The following is a 12,846-nucleotide window of genomic DNA, read 5'->3' as shown; positions in this document are numbered from 1 at the left end:
ATCATTTAACTGTTCTGCTGTTGAATATTTATAGTCTCTAATATTTTGCTGTCAAAAAGTTTCAAATAATTTTCTTGTGTACAAATCTTTGACTAGATCTCTGCTTCTTGCTTTAGGATAAATTACTACATAGCAGATTTACTAAAATTTGAACCTTTTAATGGCTCTTCATACAGTTATAAAATTCCTCTCCTGAAGTGGCTGACCCACTTTTAAATCTCTAACGGGTTCTGACTATAAATCGTTGACATAAAACTTTTCTAAAACTGGACTGCCAGACATGAAAACATTTTAAAAAATAATGAATATGGTACCTGTAATGAGAGTACACTATGTGCCTGACACAGCAATATACTTTAGAGACATTATCACGTTTACTCCTCAGTGACACTTTTCCTCGGTCCTTCCAGCCTAATCAATAAAATGGGGGAACTGGCCAAATATCTTGCTTCAGGTCACACAACTCAAAATGTAAACCCAGGAATCAAGCGTTGGTTTTCTGACTTCAAAGTTCATTTTCTTTTCCTCACATTATTGTAACCCAAGAATTTATTTTTTTGAGTTCTGAAATGAATCCTCAGGAGTAAAGAAGTATGAGTGAGTTGGAAGTAGCAGAGGAAGTAGGAAGCAGTTAAAAAGCATACTATCTTAGTTAAAAGAATTTAGAAATTGATAATGCACAGTGTTAGCAAGGTGTTTTAACCAATGAGTATTTATTAAAAGCCAGGGTGCACCAGGCACAATTCTTGTCCAGTAGGCTAACAGAAACAAATGATGTAACCAATTCACTTATTAGCTTACCTGATTAAATAAAATACATTTCATAGAAATGATTATAATATGCATTACAGACAGAAACAGAGTATCCTTTATATTACAGATCTTTCGGTACCTAAATAATTATTAAAACCAGGTAACCATATGGTAAAAGGAAGTTAGCAAACCACCAGTTATTTCTTTATTTTAGTCAGCAAAAGGAAAAAAGCATGCTATCGTCATGCGGAAATGGGTTTCAACAGTCAATATGATGTCCTTTTTCAAAAGTAACATAGTCCACCTAGAATCTTAAAAATTTGGTGCTTTTTATCCTGTATCAAATCACATTACCCTTTTTGGTGTAAAGATTAGTTTTGGTTTCAGAGTAAGCTTATTTAGTACTTCAGTCCCATGCCTCACGGATTCTTGACTTGGGGTGGGTGAGAATCAGTCCAATTAAGTATTAGTTAGAGGAACAAAACATAAATGGTTTATCTGCCTTGCTCAATATTCTTGCCAATATTCAGTCGGGAAGTTAAGATGCACAGATGATTTAAACCAGAATGTAACAGGAGAAGGAAGAAACAAAAAGGACACAATGCTGGTGTTATTTCTTTGAAGCAAGTCTGTCCGTTAGAGCTCTTTATTGCCTTTTGGAGAGTTACGGCTAATTCTTTAAAGGACCACGTCAGGTTGTTGGCACATGATATATCCCTTGGTGTGAAGGCGGGGTGTAAAGGAGGGCGGGAAGGGCTGAAAAGGCGCGTTGTGGAGTGTGTTTGCTGACACAATCATGGTGGCCACTGGACCACAGTCATTTCAAAGTGCCCACCAGGTCCTTCCAAGACCTCCCAAGACGGGTCTGTTTCCTTCAGGCAGCAGCACTGAAAACTTCCTCAGAGAGTCAAGGTCAACTTGTATTGCACAGGAACCAAAATTATTCCCCCTCCCCCTTGTCCTGAGCCGGAGACCTCCAAGTGCAAACAGGGCTGGGTGCCTCTCTGCTCGCTCCTCTGGCCAGCAGGGAGCGCTCCACGGGGCGCCTCCAGGAGCACCTTCTTCAAAGGGAAGCACGAGGTATCATGTTGGCCCGAGCGATCCGGTTGGTCAGTCACCATTCTCAAGCAACTTTTGTAAGTTGTTCTGTATCTTGAAATAATAACAGAGGAGCTCCTGTTATTACATAGAATGTAGTACATTAAGGGCATATTTGCAATGGCCTATACTACACATGGTTTACATTTGGGATGGACTAGAACTCAGTTTGACCATCCACTTTAAAAGGAAAGAAGAGAGGGCTGGGAAAGAAAGTGTCACAAAGATGGAAATGTCACAGAGACCAAGAGAGATCAGATGGAAGAAAAAGAACAGCAGCCCTGGTGATACGAGGTGTGACCCACAGTGTTCGGACACAATGGGGAGCTGGTGTTTACAAAGCCCACTGGACAAGTCTGAATCAGACAAACACTACTTGACAATGTTTAACACTCCTATTAGATATCACACAACATTTCCCAGAAGACTGAATTTCACAGGGACGGGGACCATGCCACAGCACTGGATCTCAAGACTACAGTACAGTGCTGGGCATTAAAAATGATCTTAGTAAGCCCTGGCCAGTTTGGCTCAGTGGTTAGAGTGTCGGCTCAGCAGACTAAAGAGTCACTGGTTCAATTGCAGTCAAGGGCACATTCCTTGGTTGCAGTTTGGTCCCTGGCCCTGGTTGGGGTCGTGTGGGAGATGACCAGCCAATGTGTCTCTCTCACATCAATGTCTCTCTCTCTCTCCCTGCTCCCCAACTCTATCTGAAGATAAGTGGAAAAATATCCTCAGGTGAGGATAAAAAAAAAAAAAGACCTTAATAAATGTTTGTTGAGTAAATGAGCTTTAAGGAATTCAGAGCAAGGAATTTTCAACAACCAGTATTCTGATGGGAGTAAGGAACCCTGAGGAACAGAAGCGAATATTCTTTTGGAAGAAGAACCTGTGATGTCCTACAGGCACACACAGGGCAAGTGAAGAGGGAGAATCGAACACGTCTGTGCCAGGCACTCCACGCATGCTCAACTTAACCACACACCACCACTACCACACAGAGGCAGGCCTTCCCCGTGAACTAAGGGCCTGAGAGGCTCTGGAACAAAACCACTCACACAGACAGTAAATGGCAGAGTAGGACTAAGAACAGAGGTCTGACTCCAAAATTGATGTGCTCTCTTCTGTACAGCTCCACCATAAATGCCAGTACTAAGAAAATAAGTCCTCACTTCCTTACCCATAAAAGGCACTGCCTTCATCCTCCACACTCCTACTTCCTGTCTTCCCTACCTCTCCACAGGAACAGAGGTAAAAGCAGGAGTGGGAAGACAGAAAAAGAAATGAAACCAAGGACTGATGTCCGAAATAGATAAACATACCTACAAAGTGAAAAAAATAACAAAAGCAAAACAGAGGAGATAAAAGGGAATTTATAGAAGAAAATGCAAATGGCCAATAAATATATAAAAAGATGTTCAGTCCGGCTGGTGTGGCTCAGTGGTTGAGCGTCGACCCATGCACCAAGAGGTCGCTGGTTTGATTCCCGGTCAGGGCACATGCCCAGGTTGTGGGCCCAATCCCCAGTGGGGGGCATGCAGGAGGTGGTCATTCGATGTTCTCTCTCATTGATGTTTCTATCTCTCTCTTCCTCTCCCTTATTCTCTCTCTAAAAATTAATAAAAGAAAAATATTAAAAAAAGATGTTCAACTGTGATAGTCATCAGGAAAATGCAAATAAAAGCCATAAAGAGGTCTGGACACCCACTGCTAGACTGGTAGCAGGGACCAGAATGGACAAAGACGGTGGCCCCGGGAAGAGACTCTGAGGAGACACTGGCAGACAGACTGCATAGGACTTCTCAACTAACTAGTCAACTAGTGGCAAGTGAAAGAGAGGAGGGGGAGTCAAAAGTTATTCTTAGATTTCCAATGAGAATGACTGAAGGGGACAGGCTGCCATGAACAGAAATCAGGAAGTGGCCAGCAGGGCAGACCAGGAGGGTGGGCACGAGCAGCCCCTGGAGGACAGGAGAAAGGGTTGGCTGCTGCGGAGTGAGATGAGGGACACATGGCTCCTGTGTCTCCACCTGCTGCACACTTAGCTGCAGGTTCCCGCCGGGCTGCGCTGCACTAGGCAGACCGATAGAAAGAACGGGGGGGTGTGCCCAGCCGGTGTGGCTCAGTGGTTGAGCATCGACCCATGCACCAAGAGGTTGCCATTTCGATTCCCAGTCAGGGCACGTGCCCAGGTTGTGGGCTAAATCCCAAACTGAGGGACATGCAGGAGGCGGCCAGTTGATGTTCTCTCTCATCGATGTTTCTCTCTCTCCCCTCCCTTCCTCTCTCTCGAAAATCAATAAGGAAAAAAAATTTAAAAAAAAAAAAAAAGAATGTGGGTGTGGCCTGGTAACTTCTGCTTCAATTCCTTTGAGCCTGGTGTGCAATTTAGAACTTTTTGGAACGTCAACCTATGCATTCTGACTCTATACCCAATTTGACTGCTTCTGCTTTGGGACAAAGGTTTCTGTTGGTACCACAGGCCTCTTAGCTGAGTAGCTGGGCTCTATCTGAGCTCTTGTTTCTCTGTCCCTCAATGTGGGGCCCCAGCCAGACCTGGCAGGAAAATGGGAAGAAATGTAGGAGAGGGCACCAGGATTCTGTGTGCTTCTGGTCCAAAGAATACTGGTGTATGCCAGAGTGAGCAAAATAGAAAATTAAAATTAGCCCATTCACTTGGTCAGCCTGGAAGCCAAACATTGGTAAACATTTCATTATGAAAAAAATTATCTTTACTTCTCAGCAACTATGCTCTAGAAAGGCAAACAATTCTGGTTGCTACCCTATACCTTCTCTAGGTTGATGTTGATTTAAAAGAGAAAAAAGTTTCAAGTCCGCCCATAGATGAAATGATTCGACAGGAATTATCTGGCATGCCTTGGTTTAAGAACAGAAGTTTGAAAACACGTTTGCTCTCAATCCTTCAGAGGTGAAATACTAGATAGCAGTTAGTACAGCAATACAAACAGGGTATGACTCATTTGTATTTCATGTTTCTTCCCCACTAAGCGTAACTGCGTGATTATGGAAAGCTACTGGGCACTTGTGGGTTTGAACTGGACACTTAACTCTAACCCTCTCCTTAAGGACTAGAGTAAACACAAAGTTTTAGATGGGAAGGGATAAACATGTTGAAAGGAGTAAGTAATGTTAATTAGGTTTCACTTTGGGGTATTTCTGGGGTGCCTACCTTTTTCTCCTGTTCACTCTCCTACTGAGTTCTAAGAATGCCACAAGCGCTGAGGACAGGTCTGCCCTAAAGTTGCCTTATAAGGAGATACCTGTAGAAGTACAGGTACATCAGTGGCCTTATCAGCAAAGACAAAGGTTGGATTCTGGGGGGCATCCAAGCACAACTTTGAAGTCACACAGACCTGCTTCAAATTCTAGGTCTGTCAACTTTCTAGATGTGTCTCCTTGACAAGTTTATAGAAGCTCAGATTCTTCCTCTGTCAGATAAGAACGATATCCGCCCCCCAGGGTTACAAGCGGGGATGAATGCATTATTTTGTGGATAGCGACAATCGGCTTGGGTGGAGGTGGGGCTGCACTCCCAGGTTGGGACACGCCTTAATGTGTCCCTCCCCTGAGCCCGGTGTCACAGGTCTCTTGCCACTGGGCTCAGTGACACAGGAAATATTTCTAACCAAGGAGGAAAACCAGAAGACAGACCAACAAGCAAAATGAGATCGAAACTTATTTCTTGGTGGAAATAAAAAATAAGTCTTTCACCTTTACCTTGGAACCCCTTGGCTGGGTTTGGTCATTTAGGCTGCCTGCTGCACCCTGTAAGTGTTTTAATGTGTAACCACTGATCTGTGGCAATCGACAGGCACTACCACGACTGCCCCCGACACAGGAAAATTGGTCACCTTTTCTAGTTTCATTATGTTAGCTGTAAGCTCCCGGCAGAGGACCTCCACGTTTAATTGTACTTGTGACCCTAGGCCGGGTGGCGCTGCTTGCCTGCAAGAACAAAGAGAAGAATTACTGTGGGCAGGAATGGCAAAGAAAGAAGCCGAATAAACACATCTGAAATGTATCTGTACAGAACACTAGGTTGTAATAAAAGAGAGGGAGCATTTAACTTGTTAACCTCAGAAAGGCCCGGCAGTAATCCAGGACTCCAGACTCGATGTTTGGGGACTAATTCTTAATAGCTCAGCTGGAAATCTCTTCAGCTATTTTTGTTTAAGTGGCTGTGTTGTGTGTGCCTTGGCTCCCAAACAATCAGACAATTGCTCTCAAGCACGTGGTTTCTTAAACCCCTTTTATTAGCCTCCAATATCCTCTCCCCCCCACAACAGCATACATTTGCAAGAACGATTGCTGTTCTCAGTCACAGATGGATTCTTTGTGGGAGCAGGAACTTTTTACCCAGAACTTGCAGAATGTTCAGGACTGCCTTTCATTACTTTCTGTTGAAGTGTGAGACTTCTGTAGTTCTTTGAGACTTGCCATACAAATGTAATTTGTCCTTGTCTTATAATCTATCAAATGTATTCATTATTTACCATGAGACTATGTCTGGCATGAGCTTGTTTTTACTGTGGGACCCACCGGGGTCCTATACCAGCTAAAACTGTAGGACTTTAGAGATGAATGTACAATTTTCCTGGAGAGATGGTCTAAAGCTCTTCATCAGATCTTTATGTTAATGTGAAGAACCACTATCTGTATGTTCTCTGCAATTCTTCTTGTAATTTATTTGCAGCCATTAAGTTTTCTGGGGGTAATGACTGCTCTAATTTATTTTACGTGTGATCTGTTTTTGAGATATAGGCACTTGGTAAATTATTGATGGTTATCTAAATGTTAAGAAAGCAATCAGATGTTTTTCATTTACTAGTACTGAAACAGTTTTTTTTATCATTGACCCATACTATGAAAATCTTGGACCACACCCCCCCCCCCCCCCAAGGAAACTGAATCTAAATCTTTCAGTTTCTAGATGGGGGATCTGAGACCCACAGTGCAGATTTATCAACATGAAATTCTGACAGTCCCGAGGCTGTCAGTGTAGTAACAAAGCTGGTACAAAGTACGGATTTAAAAGGATGGCTCTGTAGCAACTAAACAATCCATGAGGCGGGTGGACATAGCGACCTGGGCAGGGTGGCTGGATTAATTACCCTGGAGGTAGGAAGGTACTGGGGAAGCTCAGGTCCTGTATAAGTACTTTAGTCACAGTCCTTTCCATCATGAGTGTATCCTTGATCTCATGTCATATATGCTCTTTGTGAATTTTTCCTTTGAATGATTATTTTTCAGATGGTACTTCCTGAGTTGATTATTTAAATAGTAGAAGAAATTTCATTTGCCTTTGTTGGTGGAATTTCCCTCTCATCACCACCAAGTTAACTGAATGCTAACAGGCCTTGGTGTACATTTTCTTAGAATAATCAAACCCTTATGTGACAGTGAACAGAACAGTCTGCCGTAATCTAGAGTCACCTCCTAATTCTAAGTGTAAAACCTTTTGAACAAGAGGGGAGAGAGTATGGGCAGGGAATGAATTTATTCCAAACCACCCTTTAGACTTCTGTGTTCCTGGTTCAAACATATATTTATAGTTCAAAAATAACCTCTATGCCAGCATTCTAGTAAGCCACAGAGTAAGACTTTTAGTTAACTGTTAGAGCATAAAGAAAGGCCCTCACAGGATATAGCATAATAGTTCTCAAAGTGTAGACCACATCAACGTTACCTGGGAACTCGAGAGAAACAAATTCTCAGGCCGGATCTCAGATGCATGTATCAGAACCTTTGGGGACAGGCCCTGTAAGCTGTTCTAACAAGCCCTCTAGAAGATGCTGAAGCACACTGAAAATAGCCTAACCCAGTTCTAGGCTGTTTCTCACAACCAAGGAACCCCTGGTGGACTGGGCAGCCTATGATCTTTGTAGTCACACAGACCCACATTTGAACCCCGATTCCATTTCAAACTGTAAGACATGAAGCTAATTATTCCTCTGAGTCTCAGTTACCTCATCTGCAAGATGGGAGGAATGGTTACCTTATGAGGTATAGTGAGAGAAAATTGTATTTGTTTACGTGTCCATTAAAATAGAATCAATAGCACATTGTATGTACTCTGGAAACTTGACACTTAGAAAACTTGTGCTGAAAGTTATGTTTTCTAACATGGAATAACTTTTTATTTTACTTTTTAGGCAGTATGTCAAAATCCTTATGGAAATGGGTTTAAAGCAAAGGGCTCTATGTCTGAATAGGCTTCATTAGGTCAGGCCTGTCAAAATGACTGTGATGGAAACATTTTACAGACACAGTTGACCCATTACTAGTGTAACTTAACAGCGACCAAAAGTTCTGTAAATAAATGGGCCAATAAAGAGTTACAGGTGATAAAATGTGCCAAATCTTGAATTGCCTTTCTCCTATGAATGTCTTGACTCCCTGCCATTTTACTAAGATAAACTTCTATATTTCAATAAATGGGCCAAGGTCACATAACTGAGTCTTAGGATAACAAGATAATGTAAAATTAGACTTGTTTCTTGCCTCATCACTGGCAACATTATAGCAACTCAAGAACATGCACAATCAGGTCATTCATTTCTAGGACCTTCCCACCTCTTCCCATATGTACACTTTAAATGTCACATACAAAATGTATCCTTAATTAATATTTGCTAGGAAGGTTGCTAAGCTCAGGGCAAACATTATATTAATCTGAATAGCAAGCAGATGATAGCACAGGAGGGAAATGTCTTACTCAGTATGAAGGGTATCCATAACGGAGGTCAGTAACCCCAGCTGCTCCTCCAGAGTATTAATTCTATATCTCATGTAGAAGGTCGAGATGATTAATGCGCAGACACTAGAAAGGGATAGAAGAGAAATCTCAGTGGTCAATGGCCAGGCCCTGACGTTCGTAAAATAACAAACTCAGAGCCAATGTGCATTCGAGGTGAGGTATTTTCTAAAACGACTTGGACAAAGAGATTTTTTAAAAAGATCTTTATTCAACAGGCTGATGCTTGTCACAAAACTCTAGAGCTAACAGGGGATTTAAAATTTGTTAGCCCAAGTTCCTCAATTTACAAGATATTCTAGTAGGGTGTCCTGGGGCCATACACATGGCACTGTCTCCCTCACTAGAAGGGCCCAGCCTCATTCTCTGGTGACTCACAAATTCCCTAATTTATCTGGAAACTAAACTGGGCACATCCTTCTTGGTCTTGAGAAACAGCCTAGAACTGGGTCAGGCTATTTTCAGAAGAACAACTGATTAAAGACTGGAAGTGAGGGGAAGTTAAAAAAAATCCACGCCTAAGTTTTCAATAAAGGGGATGACATTTAAAGTAGGTTTGGCCTCTATCCAGAGAATAGGGATTGAGTGGGAAATAAATAATAAGGACAAAGATGCTCCATTGTAATTTCCCAACTAATGGTATCCACTCAGAACTTAGTCCTCGCATGGATTCGGCATGATCATTTTGCTTTTCCTTCCTCCTTTCTCATTATTTAAATGAGAAGGGGATGAACAGGAAAATGTGACCAAAAGCCTAAGGAACAAAACAGCAATGTTGAAGTAGGAGACAAAAATTGTTGAAGAAAACATTTGGGTCACATTAGCCACAAATGAGATTTATAATGGCTCTTGGCAACATAAAAAGGTTATTCCTTTAAACAACTGAATCATTTTCTTTTTTTTTTTTTTTTTTTAATCCTCACCTGAGGATATTTTTCCATTTTTTGTACAGATAGAGTGGGAGGGAGAGAGAGGAAGGGAGAGACAGACAGAAACATCGACGTGAAGGGACACATCGAGTGGCTGCCACCCGCACGACCAACCAGGGCCGGGGACAAACTGCAACCGAAGTACGTGCCCTTAGCGGGAACCGAACCCGGGTCTCTCCAGACCGCAGGCCGATGCTCTAACCGCTGAGCCAAACTGGCCAGGGCCTGAATCATTTTCTTATGTCACTTTTTGTAAGTTCATTTACTTACACAATTGCGTAGAAGATAAGAATATGGCGAAGAGTTGGACATTTCTGGGACTTGACTTTGTGTAAGATTCCAGTGGATTCTGATTGACCAACGGCTGGGTGGAAAACCAAGAGGGACAGTTTTAAAAGACGTCATCCAGCAATATTACTAAGGAGAGAGGTACTTGGAAGAGATAACTATTCCCAACTAAGAGAAATCACAGAAATACTAAGTGAAGCCTTCCAGGTGTCATTTTAAGCAGTAGTTACAATTCCTCCCACACGTTTTATCAGTCCATGTTTCCTGAGAGCCTTCTCTGTGTCAAGCATTGTGTTGGAGTGAACGGTGAACCTGACAGATATCATCCTCGTTCTCATACCAGTACAACTGGTAACCAGTTATTAGAGTAATCAGTAAATAAGTAATAACTCAATAATTTGCATTTTAATAGCATTTTTTGAATCACAATCTCAAAGTATTCAGAATAATGGAGGGGCCTCCATGAAGGCTATTCACCTTTATTTTTATTAAAAAAAATTTTTTTTTTCTTTTTTGATTTTAGAGAGAAAGGAAGGAAGAGGGAGAGGAGAGAGAGAGAGAAACATCGATGAGAACATCGATTGGCCGCCTCCTGCATGCCCCTCACCGGAGATCAGGCCCACAACCCAGGCATGTGCCCTGAACGGGAATCGAACTGGCAACCTCTTGGTGCATGGGTCGACGCTCAACCACTGGGCCACACTAGCCGGGCAAGGCTATTCACCTTTGTATCCCCCATAGTAAACCAGAGGACTGAGTAATATTTGTTTAATGAATAAATGCGTTAATATGCAAAGAGTTAAAAAAGAAAAAAAGGAGGGAATATGAAAGGCAGTCCAAAATGAAGCATGAGGGCCCTTTAAAAGTTACCAGCAGACCCCTCCCCTGGCTCCCCCATAATCCGTTCCTTACCATGTGCAGGGAGACTCTTGGCTTTTCCTTCAGGTACTCTGTTCACATGGGCATCTGCCCTTGTTGGTTTTGCTTCTCCCTTGGAGACTTTTAGAACTGTCTGGGATTCTGTCACATGGAAATCTATCAGGCCAAAACGGGGCTGGGTGAGTTCTTCCCTCAAAACATGTAAAACGTAGTATCAACCACAAAAGCAAATCAAGCTCTCAACATGCATAATGACCAAGATCAATGGGTCTTCTCATAGTTGGCTGAGTGGTTGGGGATTGAAATCTAATGATCAAACAAACAGGTAATAAAATGATGTAAGGGCAGTCTGTCTTTGCCTCACTGGCTCATGGGGACGATTCAGCTGTAACAATAATATTATTAAAGAGGGAGGGGAACATTATATGTTTCTTTCTTTCAAGCAACCTAATATTATGTTGATTTATGAGACATTTATTAAATATGTATAAATGGGAATGGAATTTTACCACATAGGCAATTCCATTTTCTGAAACTTGCAAACCACCCTTTCCCCAGATTCCTGTTTCAATTCTTAACTAGGAAAACAAGGGTTGTGTGTATATGTGTGTATGTGTGTGTGGTTGGTTGGTTTTGTTTTTAAGGGGTGGGATGAAGATATTTTGTGGAGAATTAACTTTTAGCCAAGATACAGAAATTGCCCAGACCTCGCGAGTTCTCGGATTCGGGAGTCTGAGAACCAGAACTGCTGTACCCTTCCATGTCTTGCCGTCTTTGCTGAACCACTCCATCCAGATCTGAGAATTCATCGTTGAAATCCTGGAGGGAAATAATGAAATGAGGAGAGGCTACTTCCCCTCACTAAAAGGGCAGTTCCTTGTGACCCCCGGCCTTGACTTAGGCCTGACCTATAAAATGTGGAAAAGAAGAAAGGATTACCCGCGACTACTGGGATCTTCCCAGCAGGTCACTGAGTACCTGGTTACTGAATCTATCAACAAACAGTGGCCAGCTTGTTGGAAACCACAAATGTCCAGAACACAAACAATCTGAAATGCCGACGCTTGAAATGCTTCTCATCAGAAGCTTCCATTAGCACTATGGAATGAGAAAAGTGACCAAAATAGACATATCTGAGAGAAAAAAGTAAGACAGAAGGATCTAAATGCATGTTTGAATGTGCAGACACAGAGAAAGGTGTTCTTCCATTAGTTAAAAAAAAAAGGTGTTGGAAACAGATAAGGGAAAATGGCTCTAACAATTAAGACCCCAAAAGGAAAACTTCAGCTCTTTTTCTTCCCTCCTCTAAATCAAAACAGGGTCAGTGTTGTCACCTTTACATCACAGAAGGATGGCAGAGGAGAGAGGAGTAGGGGAAAGAGCAGGAACATGTTCCTTTGAACCCCCTCATTCCCCCAAAGTGCTTCAGCACCAGAGACGAGCTGTCATTGAAACACCCCATGAAGGTGCAGTGTTGGGCGGAGCCCTCCGTCCAGTTAGCTGTCAAATGGAGAGACTCGCCTTGTAAGCAAATGACTAACCTTTTACCTTCAACTAGCTATGTTTTGGTCATTTCAACATTCATTTCAATTTTGTGCAAGATTTTTAGAGGGAAAGAAAATGGAAAAAATTCAAGTCTCTTCAATTTAATAATTATTTATCAACTGCCTGTCATGTGTCAGGCAGTAGGCAGAGCTTACACACACGATGCACTTCACCTCCCCGGCCACATCGTGAGGTTAGCATTGTACTAGATGAAGAAACAGAGCAGTCGGAGCCTGTTCGATGGCATGGCTCAGCTGGGCGGAACCCAGCTCTGAAATCAGGATCGTCGGATTCCAAATCGTCTGTGTTTAATTCTGTTTTGTACTTCTTCCCACTATTTTTAAAAAGTTTTATAAAAGTTTTTCTTTTTTTTTTTAATTGGGATAAAATTCACAACATAATAACTCACCATTTCAAGTGTACAATTTGGTCACTTATAGAGTATTTACAATGTTGTGTAACCATGACCACTATCTTATTTCAGAACATTTCCATCACCCCCCAAAAGAAATCTTTACCCACTAGCAGTCATTCCCATTTTTTCTCCCGCCTACATCCCTTGGCAACCACTAATCACAT

At 42.1% G+C, this 12,846-nt stretch overlaps 1 protein-coding gene across 2 annotated transcripts in view; it reads right to left on the bottom strand.

The window, feature by feature from the left end:
* Positions 1–729: 729 nt before the first annotated feature.
* GRAMD2B (GRAM domain containing 2B) overlaps positions 730–12,846 on the bottom strand; it is a 55,158-nt gene continuing 43,041 nt past the window's right edge. Inside the window, exons 9-15 of one of the 2 annotated variants that reach the window (XM_036280665.1) lie at positions 11,430–11,541; positions 10,756–10,878; positions 9,826–9,919; positions 8,588–8,692; positions 5,724–5,817; positions 5,042–5,132; positions 730–1,905 (exon numbers count right to left, since the gene is read on the bottom strand). In XM_036280665.1, the coding sequence (XP_036136558.1) occupies positions 5,073–5,132; positions 5,724–5,817; positions 8,588–8,692; positions 9,826–9,919; positions 10,756–10,878; positions 11,430–11,541 (588 nt within the window). In that variant the 3' untranslated portion in view covers positions 730–1,905; positions 5,042–5,072. The remainder of the gene's footprint in view (positions 1,906–5,041; positions 5,133–5,723; positions 5,818–8,587; positions 8,693–9,825; positions 9,920–10,755; positions 10,879–11,429; positions 11,542–12,846) is intronic. The other variant, XM_036280666.1, reaches the window with a different exon arrangement.

The sequence above is a fragment of the Molossus molossus genome, unplaced genomic scaffold (genome assembly GCF_014108415.1).
Source record: "Molossus molossus isolate mMolMol1 unplaced genomic scaffold, mMolMol1.p scaffold_m16_p_3, whole genome shotgun sequence".
In the NCBI taxonomy this organism is placed as follows: Eukaryota; Metazoa; Chordata; class Mammalia; order Chiroptera; family Molossidae; genus Molossus; species Molossus molossus.
Note: the sequence above shows the minus strand (reverse complement) of the source record. Positions and strands in the feature narration are given on the sequence as shown.